General features: G+C 42.7%; 1 protein-coding gene and 1 pseudogene across 1 annotated transcript; one reads left to right on the top strand and one right to left on the bottom strand.

The window, feature by feature from the left end:
- Positions 1 to 4746: 4746 nt before the first annotated feature.
- On the top strand, positions 4747 to 11754 carry LOC130603383 (cytochrome P450 2H1-like; annotated as a pseudogene).
- A 6042-nt stretch (positions 11755 to 17796) lies between these two features.
- Positions 17797 to 21587, bottom strand: LOC130603385 (cytochrome P450 2H1-like). The gene is made up of 6 exons (XM_057417061.1): positions 21281 to 21587; positions 20709 to 20885; positions 19932 to 20073; positions 19460 to 19647; positions 18842 to 18983; positions 17797 to 18399 (listed from the first exon to the last, which is right to left on the bottom strand). Exons 2-6 carry the CDS (start codon positions 20859 to 20861, stop codon positions 18218 to 18220), a joined length of 807 nt encoding a protein of 268 aa, XP_057273044.1. The 5' UTR covers positions 20862 to 20885; positions 21281 to 21587; the 3' UTR covers positions 17797 to 18217.
- Positions 21588 to 22465: the final 878 nt, after the last annotated feature.

A 22465-nucleotide genomic window follows, 5' to 3' on the forward strand; every position in this document is an offset into this window, starting at 1 on the left:
TGCTTAATGATTATAAAAAGGCAAAGAAACTCGGTAAACCACGGAGGGAAGTAATGAACTGTATAAAAAGATACAAGGCAGAAAAGAAAACTGCCGCGGTAGCAACGGAGAAACTAGGAACAGACGTCCCCGGTCGGTTGAAACCGGGGGAAGATTACAATTCGTTCCCCCCCCCCCCCCCCAACTCGCGGGAGCACAGGGTTTCCCACCCCCCCGCACCCCCCCTTCCTTTTCTCCCCCTCCTTCCTTTTCTCCCCCTCCATCAGAAGGTGCCGCGGAGGAGGTGTAACCCCCTGCTCCCCCACCACCCCAGTTCCGAAAGTAGGGACTTTGAAAAGGACAGAGAAAGTATATTAGAATGTATACGCATGATAAATGTCGAGAAATCCGAAAGAAAAAAGGCGGTGCCTCGGCGCCGGATCGATTGCGGCGCCACTGTGAAGCACGCAGTAGAAAATAGGGATCATGCGCTAGCGAGAGATTTAAAGGAACCGCGAGCCTCTCCAACCCACTACGCCCTAGAGTGAAAAAATTTTTAACTCAGTCACGGAGGAGCCAGGTCTGCAGATGGCCACATACCGAACGAGATACATCTGATAAGAAAGACACAGCTGCGAGCAACGGAGACCCCGAGTTCGGCGCAGGATCAGCCCCCGAATCCCCTGAATCCAAGCCAGATTTATATCCTCTGCTTCCAGACCCTGACTCTTTGTCTCCCGGGTCGGTCTGCTCAGACTCACTGGCCCTGGAGACGCTCAGTTGTAACAATGGGTAACCAAAGAGGTGAACATTACTGGGGAATTATCTGCTATGGGCATCTTTGCATATCCTGTGTTTACTACACAGCAGGGGGCTAAAGAGTGGGAAGCTCTTGATCTCAGAATAGTTAAGGAGGCCTGACAAACAGTGACCACGTATGCGTTAAAATCCTCTTATACTCAAGCTGTATATGTTATGATTTTTTTCTTGCAATTGACAGGGGGAGCCCATGCAGTTTCTCTGTGATACTCATGTACTAGAAGTTGGTAAATATAAGTATGTCCAGGTTTCTGTCGGCCCTTGGAGACCTCTGTGGATACTGCTGGCCACTTCTTCCAGCACAGGCTGGCCACCTGTGTTGGAATGAGTGTGCATTTTGGTCAGTATAAAAGCCCAAGCCTCATGCGATGTGGGTGAGGCAGAGCCTCTGCGGGGACGCCCGCTAAGGTTGAGCCTGCCACCTCACACTGCAATGATGCTTCTCGGAGCTGGTTTGCTGTTAGTCTCCACAGGGTCCTTGTGCCACGTTCTGTACGTGACAACCTGGGGGAGGGGGTATATTTGTGCCCTCCTGCCTACAGGTCCATGGCGACTGTCTGCAAAGTTTGTGAAGCCCTGCCATGAGCTGGACAGACGAATGGATAAACCTGATGCCTCAGCTACAGGAGCTGACCGTGATTACCCCAAGCAGAACGAGATGGAGGAAGAAAAAGAACAAATAACTGCAAAACATCACTTGGGGGCAACTGAAAAGTAACATCCTGAATATGTGTGCTTGTAAAGTAGCTATATTAGAGGTTGTGATTTTGTGTATAAAACCACCTGTATTTACTAGCTAGTTGCTAATAAGAAACTGCACCTTGTATTGTATAGATTTGTCACTTGTAAAAGAGATGTTAGAGTATGGAAATTTGCAGTAGCTGCTAGAAAATGCTAAGGCAAAAGCTAGAAAAATTTTAATACACTGGTAGTGTTATAAAGCAGGTGATGGAACAAATTAAGAGGGGGGAGAATTCCACTGGTAAGAAATTTCTTTGGCTAGTCCTTCACTGCCATCAGCATCTTCGACATGCTGCTGCACCCTGTAATAGTTACTCTGTTAATGTAAATGTGTGTGTGCCTTGATGTAGTAGCGACTTGTTACTGGATAAAACAAAAGGGGGAAGATGTGGAGACAGTGTTCTCACAGGAGAATGCATAATTGGTACATAAACTTTGAATAGTCCTGAAAGATACAGCAAGGCCATGAGAGGCCCGAAGAAGCTTAAGCAAGCAAGATAAGAGGCTGGAATTCACCAAGTTAATGAGAACTGTGGACTGTTGGCAAGCTTTCAAGGTTGAGTTCTCACACCTGTGTTTAACCAATTATATGTTAGTCACTAAGGGTCTTCAGGACATGTATCCAATCATAATATGCCAAATCACTGTAAGTGCTTCAGCCGGGGCCTTGGCTCAACTAAGCAGACTGGGTTGCTGAGTTGCTAAGCAGACAATTCTATATCGAAGGCAATTTCTGATTTGTTTTAATGTTGACTCTGTGAGACATGCAACACTGCAGAACCTTTTGTTGTTGGAACAGGGACATGGATGTGAAGAGTTTGATGGAATGTGTTGTATGAGTCTCTCTGATTATGCTAATTTGATGCACGCACAGCTGAGAACCCTGGCTCAGCTTACCCAGCAATAGTAAATGAGCAATATCCTAAGAATAACTAGATGGTTGTCTTTACGGGGCATTACAGGTTAAGTCAAACACTGTTAAAAAGTATTGCACTTATGTATCATTGTTAGGCTAATCATCGTAGCTATTAGACTTGTTTATAGTTGTGTGATAAAACAGGTGAACAGAATAACCCGTAATGCCTTGCTTGCACAAAGAAAAAGGGGGGAATTGTTGCAGAATAACTCTTAAGAGCAGAACCATAGAGTTCTGGAGGACTAGTGCAAGCAAGGCAGGGGGTGGCCCCCACAGGTAGCCAGAGACCGGACATGGGAGGAGAATGTGGAGGAAGCTGTGGGGGCTAACCAATACTGTTATGCCAAGAAGGAGTGGCTGAATACCACTCCTATATATGTGTGAACTGCGTCACAAATAAAGTAGAAGTTGCTTATCACCCATATTGGGTTGGCCTGTCTGCTTCTCCTCGCCGCTTACACTTGTATCATATGGATTTGTCACTTGTAAAGGAGATGTTAGAGCATGCAAATTTACAGCAGCTGCTAGAAAATGCTAAGGCAGAAGGTAGAAAGATTCAAATATGATCGTAATATTATAAAGCAGATAATGGAACAAATTAAGAGGCTGGGAAATTTTCTTTGGGTGGTCCCCCACTGCCATCAGCATCTTCAAAGCACTGTTGCACCCTGTAGTAGTTCTACTGCTAAAGTAAATCTGTGTGTGCTTTTCCATAGTAGCAACTTGTTACTGGATGAGGCAGGAGAAACTCTGCATTGACAACAAGGTGCAAGGATTGAGGTTGGCCAAATGCCTCCTACCACAGTCACTGGCAAGAATGTATTGGCCTCTGTGTTTGCCACCAAGAAGAGCCTTTAGCTCTGCTGTTGGCGGCAACCCAGCAGGTGTTGAGTGGTGGGGACACATGCCATGCCAGACTTTGATGTGAGGGATGGCCTCCTTTGGTATAAGAGGGACATCCAGGAGGGAAGGACAGGCCAAGCAGCCTGTGGTTGGCAGGAGAAATGATCTAGTCCATATCCCCTGCTCACGCAGGGTCACCTAAGCAGGTTTCATCATTAGCATAAGTAACTATTATAAGTAATTATAATAATATAATGCATTATAAAAGTAAAGCTCCTGTCAGGTTAACTTCCTTGACCTTTTGGAGACTAAACAAGCAATTAACCACATCTTGCAAATGACTGAAGAACTTCAGTGATTTCATCTTTTTTCAACTGAATTATGTTTTGAGTCCTGTAAGTTCATACATTAATATTTAACCGAGCTTTTTGAGCTAACTGGTCAAGTGTCATTTCTGTGATCTGAAAATTAATGATGTGCATATAAATAAGGGTGGATTTACAGCTTCCACATCAGGCTCTTCTGACACTTGACTTCTCGTTCTCAGTCAACCATGGAGCTCCTGGGAATGACCACTATTTTCTTGCTGATCTGCATCTCATGCATTCTTCTTGTCACCTGTCGTGGTTTAAACCCAGTCAGGTAACTTGTTCACTCACTCCCAGTGAGTGGTGCCGAGCTGACAACAATCGAGGTCCGTGTCCGTCTCCCCCCCCCCCGCACCGGGGCTCTCCCCTTCCCCGCTCCCGGAGGAACGGGGAGGAGGATCGAGAGAGTGCAACTCCTATGGGTTGAGACAAGAACAGTCCAGCAACAAATCACCACCGCTACTATCAGCTAAAACAATGATAAGGGAAAATAACAAGAGAAGAGAATACGATACCACCGGCCAAGAAAGCGAGTTCCACCCGGAAGCCCCTGTCCTTCCGGGTAACTCCCAGTTACCCCCCACCCCGGGCATGACGTGCTGTGGTATGGAATACCTCTTTGGCTAGCCCGGGTCAGGCGCCCCGTCTCTGCTTCCTCACAGCTTCCCCTCCTCCCTGGCAGAGCATGAGCCTCACAGAGTCCTTGGTCAGGGTAAACATCACTTAGCAACAACCGAAAACATCGGCTTCACCCACACTGTTCTCAAACTAGAAGTCAAAACACAGCACTGCACCAGTTAACACAAAGGAAAAAACATGACTGCTACTGCTGAACCCAGGACATCACCACATGGGGAAAAACATGTCACAAAATGGGAAGCAGCCTCCTGGACCCATCACACTTCCCCTCCTGGAAACATATTCCAGCTGAACCCAAAGAACTTGCTTGAGAAAGGTAAGGGACTCCTTCTTTCCTGCTTATAAAACAAAGTCAAGTCTAGACTGTCTCAGTTTAACTCACAAACTTAATTTGCATTCACCAAATGTCAGACTCAAACAGAAACAAAATGTTTCCCGGAAATGCATTCTTCTGAAGCCTATGTATTCCAATGATATTATATCTAAGTCTATGTAGTTCAAGTCTAAGTCTATATATTTGCAATAATCATACTATGCTGTTCTTTGTGTTCCTATTTCCTACAGCTTAGTGAGAAGTATGGTCCGGGCTTCACAATATATTTAGGGCCCACAAAAGGTTGTGGTGCTGTATGGCTATGATGTTGTGAAAGAAGCTCTGATTGATCAGGCAGATGACTTCAGCAGAAGAGGCAACCTGCCACCCTTTAAAAGATTCTTCAAAGGCACAGGTATATCCCCAGTAATGTTAGCACAAAAATACTTTCAGTGCTTCAGCAACACCGAGGAGGAATAGCTGAGAGGGCAGTGGAGAAGGGAATGGTGGATTTCATTTACTCCTTTTAGCAATAAAAAGCTAAAAGCCCCGGAGTCAAGTGGTCTCCTGGAGAACTCTCTAAGGTCCCAGGCTGGATTCACTGAGTGTCTTTTCATTTTCAGCGTGCTTCAAATTCTGACTAAAATTATGCTCATCAATTATGATTCTAAAAACTTAGGTTCATTCTCCCATTTATGAAAATATTGACAATATACACACAGCTAAAGTAACAAACAGAAGGGAGTTCCAGAGATAACAAAGATGAGATAATATAGGCTGTGCCAATCAGGGCCACATTCAAGATTAGGCCTTGGACTTATTCACTAGGGCAGTTCTGAGTACATTTTCTGCTGATTTTAAGTGTCTGTGGCCAAGAAATATTCAGTACCAGTGCTACTTTCTTATTTGCATCCAAACGTATGTTTCCTCATGGAGGTCTCTTTTCCCTTCATCAGGTATTGTGACCAGCAATGGGGAGACCTGGAAGCAGCTCCAACGATTTGCACTCACCACCCTGAGGGATTTTGGGATGGGGAAGAGGAGCAGTGAGGGGCGAATCCAGGAGGAAGCTTATTTTCTGGTGGAGAGGATCAGGAGCACACATGGTAGGACTGGGGTTTGTGCTTACTGGGATATGCAGCATATCTGCAGTGAGAAAAGGAGGGTGTAGTGCTGCTTTACTAAATCTATGACCCAAGAAGTAGGCATATGGATGGAAAGGAACTTAAGATAATCTATTTCCAATCCCCCTGCCATGGGCAGGAGCACTTCACACTAAACCATGTGGCCCAATCTTCTGTCCAACCCATCCTTGAACACCGTCAGGGATGGAGTTTTCACAGTTTTCCTGGGCAACCCATTCCAGTGCCTCACCACCCTCACAGTAAAGAATTTCTTCTTTAGCCAAATTTAAACTTCCCCTGTTTAAGTTTTAACCACTTACCCCTTGTTCTGTCACTACAGTCCCTAATGAAGAGTCCCTCCCCACCATCCTCATAGACCCCCTTCAGATACTGAAAGGCTGCTATGAGGTCTCCATCCAGGCTTCTCTTCTCCAGGCTGAACAGCCCCAGCATTCTCAGCCTATCTTCATATGGGAGGTGCTCCAGTCCCGTGATCATCCTCGTGACCTTCCCCGGACTTGTTCCAACAGTTCCATGTCCTTTTTATGCTGAGGACACCAGACCTGCACACAATACTCCAGGTGAGGTCTCACAAGAGCCGAGCAGAGGGGCAAGATCACATCCTTTGACCTGCTTGTGAAGCTTCTTTTGATGCAACCCAGGATACGGTTGGCTTTCTGGGCTGCGAGCACACACTGAAGCCAGCTCATGTTCATTTTCTCATCAAACAACACCCCCAAGTTCTTCTCCACAGGGCTGCTCTGAATCTCTTCTCTGACCAACCTGTGCCTGTGCCTGGGATTGCTTCAACCCAGGTGTAACACCTTGAACTTGTCTTGGTTAAACTTCATGAGGTTGGCATCAGCTCACCTCATAAGTGCATCAAGGTCCCTCTGGATGGCATTCCTTCCCTCCAGGGTATCAACCGAACCACACAGCTTGGTGTCATCGGCAAACTTGCTGAGGGCGCACTCAATCCCACTGTCCATGTTCAGCGACAAAGACGTTGAACAAGATTGGTCCCAGCACTGATCCCTGACGGACACCACTCGTTACTGGTCTCCAACTGGACATTGAGCCATTAACCGCAACTCTTTGTGTGCAGCCATCCAGCCAGTTCTTTATCCAGAGTGGTCCACCTATCAAATGGATGTCTCTCCCATTTACAGACAAGGATGTTTTGTGGGACCATCTAGAACGCTTTGCACAAGTCCAGGGAGATGACATCGATTGCTTTGCCCCTTTCCATCAGTTCTGTACTCCCATCATGGAAGGCCACAAAACTGGTCCGGCAGGATTTCCCCTTAGTGAAGCCATGCTGGCTATCACCAAGCACCTTGTTTTTCATGTGCCTTAGCATGCTGTCCAGGAGAATCTGCTCCAAGATTTTGCCAGGCACAGAGGTGAGACCTACTCATCTGTAGTTCCCTGGATCATCCATTTACCCCTTCTTGAAAATGGGGGTTATATTTCCCTTTTTCCAGTCATCCAGAACTTCACCTGACTGCCATGATTTTTCAAATATGATGGACAGTGGCTTAGCAGCTTCATTTGCCAGCTCCTTCAGGACCCACGGATGGATTTCATCAGGACCCATGGACTTGTGCACGTTCAGATTTTTAAGATGGTCTCAAACCTGATCCTCTTCTACAGTGGTCATCAGGTCTTCATTCTCGCAGTCCCTGTGTCTGCCTTCGAAGACTTGGGTGGTGTGGTCAGAGCATTTGCCAGTGATGACCAAGGCAAAGAAGTCATTAAGAACCTCAGCCTTCTCCAAATTCAGGGTAGCCAGTTCTCCTGATAGTTCTGGAGGGGGCCCGCGTTGTCTCAAGTCTGTCTTTTATTTGCACTGTACCTATGGAATCGCTTCCTGCTATCTTCCACATCCCTAGCCGTATTTAATTTTAACTGGTTTTTAGCTTTCCTAACCTGGTCCCTAGCTTCCTAGACAACATTCCTATATTCTCCCTAGGCCACCTGTCCTTGCTTCCACCTTTTATAAGCCTCTTTTTCCCTCTAAGTTTCCTCAGCAGCTCCTTATCCATCTATGGAGGTCTCCTGGCTCTCCTGCTCTGCTTCCTTCTAGTTGGGATGTAACACTCTTGTGCTTGTAGCAGGTGATCTTTAAATACCAACCAACAGTCTTGGGGCTGTTGCAATGGGAACAGGGGCTATAAGCTATTTTTGAGGGCAAGGTATAAGGTAATCACCTTGGTTTTAACCTATAAATGCATTTTCTGGTAACATATAAAACAATGTTTCTTCTTAGTATCTCTCCTGACAGTGGCACAGTAGCAGCCTGGACCACAGGTTTCCTTCCCACAGCCAGTCTTCAATGCGTGCTTATTCTGCAGGGAGTGGGGAGGGGGACAAGACAATGGGTCTAAAAGGATGCTGAAACATCACTGCTTTCCATGAGCCACTAGGAAATTTAGTCTGGCTTCACAGATAAACATTCCTGCTACAGATCAGAGAAAATACTCTCACCTGCATTGCTCTTATGCTTTTACTAGCACAGCAGTGCTGTACATCCTAGGCACTACTGCAAGCCTCCACCTCTGGCTCACGTTGTTATGGCATCTTTTACTGTGTACTAAAAGCCTTTGTATGCAAAAAGTAAGTAAGTCATTTTCTGACTCCTCTTTTTGGGGGGATTTGATACCTTTTCATGTTGTTGTTTCTCCTCTTGAGACCTTGAAATGCACCCTGTCACTGCCTGAAATTGTAACTTTACTTTCTTTCCTGGGTCTAATCTTGCTTTTTAAACTAGACTTTGATCACAGGCATTCAAATCCCTAGAAGGGGTTTATACTGTTGAGGTTACATTAATATAGTTCATAAACAGGGTGAAGTAACCTAAACACATGGCTCAGGCAAAGTCCTTCTGTTTTCATCAGGTTTTGGTGGGAATCTTTAGGCCATTTCTAGTAACCAGTCTGTAAGTTCAGATGACACAAGACAGATTTGTGTCATCTGAAAAGAAACCAATCCCCCCAGACCACTGCTCTCCTGAGAAAACGTCAAAAGATATAGTTAAATGACTGATACACGGAAATTATTTCACTTCAAGTAGAGAAGAAAAATTTGAGTAAGCCCTTCACCATCCTCTCGAAGGACTGCAAAACTCTGGGTCTCAAGAGGATGCAAAGCTCTTGGTAGTGTCAGAGGAGGGGAGGATACCTGAAACACTGAAAGCAATATACCTCGGGTTTTTTTTGTTGTTGCAGACAAACCCTTGAACCCCGGCAGATTCCTGACCCACGCTGTCTCCAACATCATCTGCTCCATTGTCTTTGGGGATCGGTTTGACTATGTGGACAAGAAATTTTTAAATTTAATTGATTTTCTATATGAAGTACCAGAACGCTATACAAACACAGGGGTTTACAGTTATATTGAATACATTTGTTAATGATGATAATATTTAATTAATGGATAATTATTCATGTTATTATTTTTAAGTGGATTGGATTTTCCCAAATTTGGATAAATTTTCTGAAAGCCAAAGAGCAGTTAAATAACCCGTTCCTGTTGTTTCTTCTTACCTTATGGAACTGCTGTTGCATGTCCATAGAAGGATATAATTGCAGGAGTTGCTCAACTGACATTCATTCTTGACTATAGTGAAACCATAAAGTAAAATGCATTAAAATCCACTTGAAAAATAGTACTTCCAAGACAGTTGAATTGCCTCATTTTCCTAGTTAAGAGTTAGGGAACATTTTATGCTCTCCACATTAATCAGAATGTGCTTTTCCATCATTTTGTTTTTACAGCTACACAATTTCTTCCCAACTCTCATGGATATTTTACCCGGGCCTCATCAAGAAATGTTGAAAAATATTGATGAAGTTGATAAATTTATTTTAGAAATCACAGCACAATGCCAGGAAACCTGGGATCCTAGTTGTCCTCGAGATTTCATCGGTGCTTTCCTTAACAAAAGGGACCAGGTAATTTTAACAGCTAGAGATTTACAGGCTTATAAGAAAACCACCACTTGAATCCCACCTTCTTGCCAGTTGTGGCAGGGCACTGGGTTGTTGCAAATACAAAGGGAAACTTGCTTTTCTTGGCACATCAACTTCACTCTATCCTCTCCACTTTCTTATCTAGGACATTTAAACACAGAATTAACAACTGTAGCCATCGAAATTTGATGGAATTCCATGCTCCTCCCATATTAAAAAAGGTTTAAGTTGTCATCTAGTAAAAGTTCCATTCTGAAAACACTTTGCCAAATCTTCTGCCAGGAGAAAGGGAATGGTCACTCAGAATTCACAGTTGAGTACCTGACCAGAACCACACTCGATTTGTTCCTCACGGGAACAGGGACCAACAGCACCACCCTGAGACATGCACTTCTGATTCTCCAGAAATACCCAGAGATACAAGGTAATAGAAAAGGAAATAAATAAAAACTTTAGCAGGTCATGGGATCAGTTTGGACAATTCCTGTCACTACCACATGTGGCAATGGTTCCCTGACTAAGGAACCCTTCATTTGCAGTGTAGACATGTGTATTACTCTAAGTTCTATTCACAGAAAAGAGATACTACTACTAAGTACATTCCTGTATTGATGGTGCCCTAAAAGCAAGTTTTGCTGTAAACGTAGGGAGAGGTTTAGGCAAACAGATGTGGGACTTGACCATTCAACACTTACTTATTTCCTAACAGAGAAAGTTCAGAGGGAGATTGACCGTGTGATCGGCCTAGACCGAAGCCCCTGCATGGCAGATCGGAGCCAGATGCCCTACACAGATGTTGTGATCCATGAAATCCAGAGATACATTGATTTAGTTCCACTTAATGTCCCACGTACCATCATCAAAGACACCAAGTTCAGAAACTGTTATTCCAAAGGTCTGAAAGAGCTCATAACCTTTTGAGAACAATGACGTGTTCTATTCACTGTATTTTATTTTATTTTCAAAGACACTGAAATTTGATCCAGAATTCAATAGTTTTGTTCGCAAGGGGATTCTGCATGTTATTCAGTTCAATGCTTTGTACCTGAAAAAAAAGGAAAAAAAAAATAAAAGGAACATTTAATCCTCTCTGTGAGGAGGGAGATGGCTTTCTATTTGATTTTATTTTTCAAGTAAATATAAGCAAACTTCTAATTTATTTAGAAGAAATATTAAATACTCTAATCACACTCATCATTAACATGCACAAAAAAAGCGCAACTTTGCCATATTATTGGCACACATTTTGAGACATTAAATGCTTATTTTAAAGTGGTTAAGCTTTGACTACCCCTCTACTACACTCTGGGAAAATCTCAGTGATTCTTTGCTTTAAAATGTCTCCATTTTAACTTTTTCTACTCTTCTTGTTAATACAGGACACTACAGTATTTCCTATGCTGGGTCCCATCCTACATGACAGCAAAGAATTTCCAAATCCAGAAAAATTTGACCCAGGACATTTCCTGAATGCAAATGGTACATTTAAGAAGAGTGACTTCTTCATGCCATTCTCTGCAGGTAAGATCTCTTTCTATTTCATATCCTAGACTATCCTCTCCTAAGACCTCTTTAGTGGCTCTGTCCCTATGGCCTGAACAGTGATGTCTGTTGACCCATTAGAGGCACTTCTGGGCAGCTCTGATACCTACACTAGAGTTTCAGCTGACTTTCCTTTTTAGCAATCCCAGAAATTCCTCCAGTGCATTCTACAAGAAGAGACGTACAAGGTAGGACTCATCCACGCAACTCTCTCTCCAAGCAGAAAATGAGAAACCAAAGCCTTCAAACTGCCTTTGCCCACTGAGCACTTTCAATGTTCTTGACGCTTAGCTCCTAGTTTAATTTGTTTACCTGAAATGCTGCATGTCCATTCTGAGATGCTTGAACTTTCATGGAACAATGGTTTAAAATACCCCACTCTCCCCTCACCTTTTATCATTTTTCACTTGCAGGCAAAAGCATCTGTGCAGGAGAAGGTCTGGCCCGGATGGAGCTATTCATATTTCTAACATCCATCCTGCAGAACTTTACTTTGTAATTACAATGGGATCACTGACTGAACCTGCCAATCGGTCTTGCCTGGTGACATTCTTCCCCAGCACTTTTGTCTTACAGTTACAAATGAACACAACAGCAGCTTGCATTTCGGGAGCTGAGTGAAAATATGTGGTTCATCCTGCAGGGTTCATGTCAGGAAAGAGCAGGAAAATAACGGCAAATCTCTTCCAGACAGTCACTGGGGAGCTCAGTGGTTAGGATAGAGGTACATGTTTCACTACCACTGCAAGAAAGGAAGGTGGCATTACTTACCACACAGTGCGAGATCCTGGCAAGTGCCATCAGGATGTCTGCTCCTTCTCTTTCTTATGTCTTCAATATGGATCTTACAGACAGAGTAACGCATCCTCCCTCGTTTCTCCCATTGCCAGTTCCTTTTCTTTCCTTCTTCCCTGTACAAAGCCGGATCTCTCTTATGTCAGTATCTGCCTAGGAAAGCAATGGCAAATGCTGGTGTCTGCTAACAAATCCACCAGAGGCTTAGAGCTTGGGATGTATCACTCTCCTGCCTCAAGAAGAAGTGAACCTGCCATGCAAAACCAGAAGTGCTGAATGTATCAAGGCAAGAGCTGTGTCTAATGTTACCAAATATATGGCACAGCCTAGTTCTGTCATTCTTGCTCAATATCAGTAATAGCTGTTCTCTAACAGTGCTGCTGGAGAGCTCAATGTGCCAGGAGGTGGCCAGTAGGAACAATGAGAAATTCTCAGGCAAGCAGGATTTGAACATGAACTTGTGCGCAGAGGGAGCTTCTTCATGCCCTTCTACCTAAGCATTTATTTAAACCAAGAGGTGACCTAATGCAAAGGCAGAAGTACCGAACACAAGCGAGCACACCGTATCCAAGTAGCAGAGTTTGCATGTTTGGGGTCTGATTTCATGGAGACAAGGATAAATTAGCGCTAGTTGAAGCAAACAAGCAAAAAGATAAATAAAACTTTAGTGATCTGGTGTTGGCCCCAGCAGTCAGAAATGTGATGGACTATGATTACCAGCTCTGTTGGAAAAGAGGGCCTGGTAGGGGAAACGAGGGCTCATCCTGTTGCTGGTGTTGTCCAAGTCTGTAAATAGATAGATTTTAATATAATATTGCTGCCCTTTAGTGCTTTGGAAAAGAATCTACTCACAATTACTAGTTGTAAACAGATAAAAATAAACTACTTCCAAAATAATCTCTACTCACATGTGCTTAAAAAGACAAACCAAACCAAACCAAACCCAAATGACTAAACACTTCAAACACTCTGCTGGTTCTGATTTTACAAGGGATAGCACAGGCCTGTGAGAAGCAGCTGAAAATAATCACTTCAGATCCCTTTCCCCCCTGACCTTCCAAAGCAAGTTATTGCATATCTGTTCAAGTAAAAACAATTACTGTGTTAGAAATCTCTTCACAAAAATGAGAACTGTACATCTGCAGTCTCTGGGGACATCAAACAGAAGCAGCAACACTTTCTCCAGTGTCCCCATGATGTCACTGTATAGGAGAATTAACCTTCCCAGTGTTTGCCAGGCAAAGGCATACTCAGATACTCAGAATTTAATTCTTCAGCAGGTAAAGCTCTTCTCTCCTGCCACCGCTGAAGGCAATCAGCATCTTATCCATTTTTTGTCCATTTGTCTGGACAACTGCAACATCAGCTTTTAATTTTCAAGAAAGGTCTAGCAGTAAGGGAAGGAAATTCAGGTCTTGTTGTCAGATCACAGAATGGACACCCTTGTCGGAGTTTTGCCTCTAGTTTCCAGAGTGGGTACGAACAAATCTCTATAGATTAGATTATATATATGTAGTATGGAGTGCCTTCTTCTTTCTCTCCAGTGAGAAGACTTGCAATAGCTGATCTTCTTTGGCATATGTTGAAAAACCAGATGATGTTTTCATATATTGTTCTTTCATTTATATTTCCTTGATTCTATGACATCTGTGGCTTTTGCCTTTGCAATGCCATTCTACCAAGTTGTGGTATATCTAGCATATTAATATATTGAAATGAAAGAAGAAGTGCCTGTTTCACATGAACAGTTCATGCCATAAACAGTTCATTGGCAGTTGTAATATTGGCAGCATTACAGATGCTATCTCATTTCACATCACACAGATTCAGTTCTCTGTCTTCACTGTGATCACTATAAATTGTACATCACAGGGAATGTGACTAAGTAGGAAATGCCCGTCCTACATTCGTACCTGTATACTTGGCAACTCATGTAAACTCTTTTTCTTTATTTTGCCTGTATGTAAGACTGCTATGGTGATTTTTGCATACTTTATAAAACAACATCAAGATGCAAGCTGCTGTTCAGCTAGGAAATGGCACTGGGAGAATCCAAGTATTTAATTTGCCCTCTCTTGCCACAAAGGAGAGCTCTGTAAGCACTGCTGGGGTTCTGGTAAAGTGTTGTAGGGTCAGTCTACCCTTCCCCCACCTTGTTACTGACAGTGGAAATTTCCAAGGTTTTTGGCCAGCTCTGACTTCAGTCCATAATATGTTTCATATAAATGAATGAAATAAAACAGATATGTACAAGACATTTGGGATTATAGGGTTTGTAGAAGCAGGTTTTTCATTGAATGGTGTTCTTCTGGGATCATAGATAAACAACATTTCAGCATTCTACGTCTTTATTTTGCAATATATAACGTAATTTCACAAAACTTCCTTATAATCACACAGGAGAGGACTCATCTGCCCAGCCATTGTTAAACTCCATCCCCACCGTAGGAGACAATATGTACTGGGGCAAGAATAGAGGAGATGATCATCTTCTAACAGAAAAATTCCCACTGGTTTATGCTTTGCAGTACAAACAGGTCACGATAAAACTGAGAATACGGAAGAGAGAGATACACAGTAATTGTTTTTACTTGAACAGATACGCAATAACTTGCTTTGGAAGGTCGGGGGGAAAGGGATCTGAAGTGAATATTTTCAGCTGCTTCTCACAGGCCTGTGCTATCACTTGTAAAATCAGAAGCAACAATTTGAAGTATTTGTTCATGTGGGTTTGGTTTGTCTTTTTAAGCCCATGTGAGTAGAGATTATTTTACACATAGTTTATTTTAATGAGCTTTCCTTAGCCACAGGAGAGGTGCAGCAATGCAATGTAGAGGTATGTGAAGTGTATTTGAGAGACCATAAGAGATGTTCTGACTGCTGACCTGAAGTTATCGTTGGGGTCAGAAGATAATCTAGTATGTTGAGTGTCCCTGTACCGTCTGTCAGTTTCAGTGTCAAGAGCAGTGTTTTGAGTGTTGTGGATGATTGGCCATTGCCGCCTTATCTTCAGCAACTACCAGCCTTTGCCTCAGGATACAGTAGAGGGAAAGCAGAAAAGCTATCTGTTGCTAGTCTTTTGATACAGGAAACACAAGTGGGCAAGATTCTAGGGGTGCTCTAAAATGATGTAGCTGATTTAAAATAATTGATAGCTTTATGAATTTATACCCTCCTGAATTATACCGTTTATGAATTTGTACCCACTCAGATCTATATTTAGCATTTGCCTTTATAGGTCTCGCTAATGATTTTCCTGCTTTCTGTCCATTCTTGGAAAACTCATGCTTCCCTTGCCCTGCATGTGTTTAGGGCTAGTAATTGTGGGTAAATTCTTTTCCAAAGCACTAGAGGGCAGCAATATTATATTAAAATCTATCTATTTACAGACTTGGACAACACCAGCAACAGGATGAGCCCTCGTTTCCCCTACCGGGCCCTGTTATCCAACAGAGCTGATAATCATGGGCAATCACAGTTCTGAGTGCTGGCACCAACACCATATCACTAATGTTTCAATTGTCTTTTTGCTTGTTTGTTTTAATGAGTCCTCATTTATCCTTGTGTGCATGAAAGCAGACCCCAAACACGCAAAGTCTGCCACTTGGATATGGTCTGCTGGCTTGTGCTGAGTACTTCTGCCTTTGCATTATATCACCTCTTGGTTTAAATACATGCTTAGGTGGAATGGCACAAAGAAGCTCCCTCTGTGCACAAGTTCGTGTTTGAGTCCTTCTTCCCTGAGGCTTTCTCATTGTTCCTGCTGGCCACCTCCTGGCACATTGAGCTCTCCAGCAACACTGTTAGAGAACAGCTATTACTGATATTGAGCAAGAATGACAGAACTGAGCTGTGCCATCTATTTGGTGACATTAGACACAGCTCTTGCCTTGATACACTCAGCACTTTTGGTTTTGCATGGCAGGTTCACTTTTACTTGAGGCCAGATAGCAATACATCCCAAGCTCTAAGCCTCTGGTGGATTTGTTAGCAGACACCAGCATTTGCCATTGCTTTCCTAGGCAGATACTGACATAAGAGAGATCCGGCTTTGTACAGGGAAGAAGGAAAGAAAAGGAACTGGCAATGGGAGAATCCAGGGAGTATATTTTATTCTGTCTGAAAGATCCATATTGAAGACATGAGAAAGAGAAGGAGCAGGCATGCTTATGGCACTTGCCAGGACCTCACACTGCACGGGAAGTAATGTCACCTTCATTTCTTGAAGTGGTAGTGAAACATGTACCTCTATCTTAACCACTGACCTATTCAGTGATTTTCTGGAAGAGATTAATTTGCCTCTGCCTTTGTAATTATTTTCCTGCTCTTTCCTGACATGAACCCTGCAGGATGAACTGCATATTTTCACTCACCTCCTGAAATGCAAGCTGCTGTTGTGTTCATTTGGTAACTGTAAAACAAATGTACTGGGGAAGAATATCACCAGGCAAGACCGATTGGCAGGTTCAGGCAGAGATCCCATTGTAATTAGACAGGCATTTTCTGGTGCAGGCTGTGCTTTTCTTTTTAAACCTCCTAGTTTCAGATGGGTTATTAGTTGCTGCTAATGGTGTATTCACTTCCTTAGACTTACCTACTGCTAGATGTCTTTTGCAGGTGCTGCTCCTGAAGTGTCTTTTCCTTCCCATAAATGTCATAGCTTATGATTTCTTCTGTACTTTTTGCTTTCTTGATTGGAAACAGCATATAGAAAACCATGAACAAAAGCAGTCAGTGCCCCCTCATTTTACCTGTGTTTTCAGGTAATAATGATATCAAGTTGTCTAGGGGAAAGTCAAAAGCAGGATTTGGTGTGCTAAGAGATGATCTGGAACTCCTAGGGGTCTTCTTGATGCTCTCACCATATTCACCCTTTCTGATATTTTCTCACCCAAGACTTTGCTCAGTGAGAGAGCACACAGGTAACCACCATGGTTTGTGTTTGAAGTCTTTATTCTCAGAAGCAATACATGTATCTGCTCTCTCCTAGCATGGCTATTTTTCACATCTGGCTAAAAAATGCACACGCTTTTAGAAACTAATGTGACCTCCAGAATGTTCTTGATCTGCCTCTGTCAGACTGAGATCTCTGCCTTCTCTTGTTACATTGACAAGTCAGAGCAGTTGCATGAGGACTGGAACTAAAGATTGACTTCTTAAGCCAGGGGTCTATGTGGTGGTTAGACCTGTGTCTGACAAGATGTTATCTAAAAGCCTGTGATAGCTGAATGTATACAGCTGCTCCACAACTGGTGTGGAGCACAGGGATGCAATACACTGCTCATATTCACAAAATGCACCACAAAACCTCTTGAAAAGGGTGTAAGGTGGTCAAAAGTTCTGAGAAGAATGAATATCAGCAGAGAGACAAAAACCTGTCAGTAGTTTGGAGAAAAGTGGTAAGTGTCTCCAGAATCAGTCTATCTAAGCTGCAACCTGCAGCTGGTCTGCAGGCTCAGAGCATTTTTCTCTGAGCTGGGAACATCCCTCAAGCCCTCTAAGATGTCACTACTGTCCAAGGTGTGTGGGGTAGGTCACACCCCACAGGAGGTGGGGAAAAGGATAGCTCTGGAAGTGATCATTCTCTCCAAAATCATTATCTGGGAACTTTAGAACAAACATTGATTATTCAAATCTCAAAGCCTTGATTTCAACATATACAAATGTTCCCAGTCTGATTTTCAAGAAGAACTAAATGCAAGAATGGCTTCACTGAGTCACATCTGACCCTGAAACACCTGAGAGATACCTGAGGCAGGGTCTGTGGAAACCGTGGAGTAGAAGTGTCTGGTCCTGCTGTGCTGAGAGGATCAAGTGATAAGGACAGCAGCAGCAGTGCTCAGAGCACTAGTCCACACACCCTGACTTGTCAGCATGTCAGAAACCAGGTGGGAACCTCACCCAGGAGAGGTGTGCACAAAGGAGAGCCTGTCTCCTCTTGCACAGGGAGCTGTCTCCTTCCCTACGTAGATTACTACTCTGTCTCTTGTTTGGAGCTAGCCATGACGATTATAAAAGCACCATACAATTTTCTTGATTAAATATGTTTTTCACTATAAAGCATCTAGCAAATTATCTGAGTGTTTCAGTATTAACAGATTGAGAAATGACTGTCATTCATCCAGAGACTTTCATGAGTGTGGCATGTGACAGCAGTCTCCACTTGGTTAGCGTGGAACAAAAGAGACCTCATAAGGTTGGGGCATATTAGCCACAGAGGTAATTATAGGGGTAATGTCAATGTCCTTGTGATCCACAACAGGTTTCAAAGTAAAATTCTGCAGGATGGATGTTAGAAATATGAATAGCTCCATCCGGGCCAGACCTTCTCCTGCACAGATGCGTTTGCCTGCAAGCGGAAAATAAGAAAATGTGAGGAAGAGTGGGGTAGTTTTAACCATTGTTCCATGAAAGTTCAAGCATCTCAGAATGGACATGCAGCATTTGGGGCAAACAAATTAAACTAGGAGCTAAGCATCAAGAACATTGAAAGTGCTCAGTGGGCAAAGGCAGTTTGAAGGCTTTGGTTTCTCATTTTCTGCTTGGAGAGAGAGTTGTGTGGATGGTTCCCACTTCCTACATCTGTTGTGGCACAGTTCAGTGGAAGAGTTTCTGTGATCGCTAAAAAGGGAAGTCAACAGAAACTCCAGTACACGGATCAGAGCTGCCCAGAAGTAACTGTAATGGATCACCAGACATCACTGTACAGGCCATGGTGACAGAGCCACTAAAATCTTTAAAGAGGTCTTAAGGGAGGATAGCCTAGTATATGAAATAGAAAGAGATCTTACCTGCAGAGAATGGCATGAAGAAGTCACTCTTTTTAAATGTACCATTTGCATTCAGGAAATGTCCTGGGTCAAATTTTTCTGGATTTGGAAATTCTTTGCTATCATGTAGGACAGGAGTCAGCAGAGGTAATACCATTGTGTCCTGAATTAACAAGGAGAGGGGAAAAATGTTAAACTGGAGAAATTTTAAAGCAAAGAAGCATTGAGAATTTCCCAGAGTAGGTGGGTACTCAAAGCTTAACCAGTTTAAAATGAGCATTTCATAAATCAAAATGCATGCCATTAGTATGGCAAACATGACCTTTTTGTGTGAATTTTAGTGGTGAGCCTGATTAGATTATTGAATATTTCTTCAAAATAAATTAGAATTTTGCTTATATCTACATGAAAAAAATCAAATAGAAAGCCATCTCCCTCTTCACACAGAGGACTAAATGCTTCTTAAAATTTTTTTTTCCTTTTTTCAGGTACAAGGCATTAAACTCAATAATATGCAGAATCCCCTCGCAGACAGAATTATTCTAATTCTAGATCAAATTTCAGTGTTTTTGAAAATAAAATAAAATACAGTGAATAGAACATGTCATTGTTTTCAAAAGATTATGAAATTTCTCAGACCTTTGGAATGAAATAGCTTCTGAACTTGGTGTCTTTGATCACAGCATGTGGGACATTAAGTGGAACTAAATCAATGAATCTCTGGATTTCATGGATTACAGCATCTGTGTAGGGCATCTGACTCCGATCTGCCATGCAGGGGCTTCGGTCTCGGCCAATCACATGGTCAATCTCCTTCTGAACTTTCTCTGTTGTTAGGAAATAAGTAAGCATTGAATGGTCAAGTCCCGCACCTGTTTGCCTAAACCTCTCTCCGTATTTACAGCAAAACTTGCTTTTAGCGCACCATCGATATAGGAAAGTGCTTAGTGGTAGTATCCCTTTTCTGTGAATAGAACATAGGGTAATACACATGTCTACACTGCAAATGAAGGGTTCCTTAGGGATCTGTTGTCACATGTGGTAGTGACAGGAATCGTCCAAACTGATCCCACGACCTGACAAAGTTTTTACTTATTTCCTTTTCTATTACCTTGTATCTCTGGGTATTTCTGGAGAGCCAGAAGTCCATGTCTCAGGGTGGTGCTGGTTGTTCCTGTTCCTGCGAGGAACAAGTCAAGTGTGGATCTGGTCAGGGACTCAACTGTGAATACTGAGTGACCATTCTCTTTCTCCTGGAGGAAGATTTGGTAGAATGTTTTCAGAATGACAAATGTAAGCAGTTTGTTTGAAAAGGAAATTCCTGTACTCATAAAGTATGTTTAAAAATACATAGAATCACAGAATCATAGAATAGTTAGGGTTGGAAAGAACCTTAAGGTCATCTAGTTCCAACCCCACCTGCCATGGGCAGGGACACCTCACACTAAATCGTGTCACCCAAGCCCTCGTCCAGCCTAGTCTTGAATACTGCCAGGGATGGAGCATTCACAACCTCCCTGGGCAACCCATTCCAGTGCCTCACCACCCTAACAGGAAAGAATTTCCTCCTTATATCCAATGTAAACTTCCCCTGTTTAAGTTTTAACCTGTTACCCCTTTTCCTATCACTACATTCCCTAATGAAGAGTCCCTCCCCAGCATCCCTATAGGCCCTATAGGATGGTGTTTTTAGTAAATAAAGCATGAAAAGTCTTTAATATGGGAGGAGCATGGAATTCCATCAAATTTAGATGGCTACAGTTGTTAATTCTGTGTTTAAAAGTCCTGTATAAGACAGTGGAGAGGACAGGATGAAGTTGATGTGCCAAGAAAAGCAAGTTTCCCCTTGTATTTGCATAAGCCCAGTGCCCTGCCACACCTACATTACCTGGTCCATTTTGTTAAGGAAAGCATCGATGAAATCTCGAGGACAACTAGGATCCCAGGTTTCCTGGTGTTGTGCTGTGATTTCTAAAATAAATTTATCAACTTTGCCAATATTTTTCAACATTTCTTGATGAGGCCCAGGTAGAAACTCCATGAGAGTTGGGAAGAAATTGTATAGCTGTAAAAACAAAATGATGGAAAAGCACATTCTGATTAATGTGGATACAATAAAGTGTTCCATAACTGTTAACTATGAAAATGAGGCAATTCAACTGTTTTGGAGGTGTTATTATTTAACTGTATTCTACTTTACTTTTACTTTATTGTTTCACTGTAGTCAAGGATGGATTTCAGTTGAGCAACTTTTGCAATTATATCCTTCTTTGGACATATAATGGCAGTTTGATAAGGTAAGAAGAAGCAGCAGGAATTAGTTATTTAACCGCTGGTTTGGCTTTCAGAAAATTTATCCAAATTTAAAATCCAATCCAGTTAAAAATAATAACATGAAAAATTATCCATTAATAAAGTATTATCATCATTAACAAATGTATTCAATTTAACTGTACACACCTGTGTTTGTATAGTATTCTGGTACTTAGTGTTTTCTTCTAGCAAATCAATTAAAGTTAAAAAATTTTTGTCCTCATAGTCAAACCGATCCCCAAAGACAATGGAGCAGATGATGTTGGAGACAGCATGGATCAGGAATCTGCCAGGGTTGAAGGGTCTCTCTGCAACAAGAAAAAAAAAGAGGTATATCTTGCTTTCAGTATTTCAGGCATCTTCCCCTCCTCTAACACTACAGGGAGCTTTGCATCCTCTTGAAACCCAGAGTTTTGCAGTCCTTTGAAAGGGTGGTGAAGGGCTTACACAATTTTTCCTTCTCTACTTGAAGTGAACTCATTTCCCTGTATGAGTCGTTTAAGAATCTCTTTTGACGTGTTCTCAGGAGACCATTGGTCTGGGGGGTTGGTTTCTTTTCAGATGACACAAGTGTATCTTGTGTCTTCTGAACTTACAGACTGGTTACTAGAAATGGCCTGAAGATTCCCAGTGAAACCAGAAGGACTTTGCCCGAGCCATGTCTTTAGGTTACTGCACCCTATTAATGAACTCTATTTGTTTAACCTCAGTTGTATAGCTCTCTTCTAGGGATTCGAATGCCTGTGATCGAAGTCTAGTTTAAAAAGCAAGATTAGACCCAGGAAAGAAAGGAAAGTTACAATTTCAGATAGTGATAGGGTGCATTTCAAGGTCTCAAGAGGAGATACAAAGCATGAAAAGGTATCAAATCCCAAAAGAAAAACAAGGAGTCAGAAAATTTCAATTGGGCAGTATTGAGGATCAACCTATTCCAAGGAGCAATGGCAGCAACCCTTCTCTGCCTGTCTAATGACTCCCTAGCCATTGAAGACTCAGCAGATGTCTCCTCAGAGTTTGTGAATGTATAACGTCATGGTTTAAGCCCAGTCGGTAACCCAGAGCCATGCAGCCACTAGTCCACTCCCCCACTTCTTGCTCATCCCTGCTCCCAGAGGGATGGCAAGGAGAATCAAAAGAATGTAACTCCCGCGGGTTTAGATAAGAACAGTCCAGTAACTAAGGTACAACACAAAACCACTACTGCTACCACCAATAACAATGATAAGGGAAATAACAAGGGAACAGAATACAATCACTCACCACCCGCTGACCAATACGCAGCCTGTTCCGAGCAGTGATCTAACCCTTCTGGGTGACTGCCCCCACTTTATA

This window comes from Pezoporus wallicus, unplaced genomic scaffold (genome assembly GCF_028554395.1).
Source record: "Pezoporus wallicus isolate ANWC-B61680 ecotype Strahan unplaced genomic scaffold, APGP_CSIRO_Pwel_v1 contig_8292, whole genome shotgun sequence".
NCBI lineage: Eukaryota > Metazoa > Chordata > Aves > Psittaciformes > Psittacidae > Pezoporus > Pezoporus wallicus.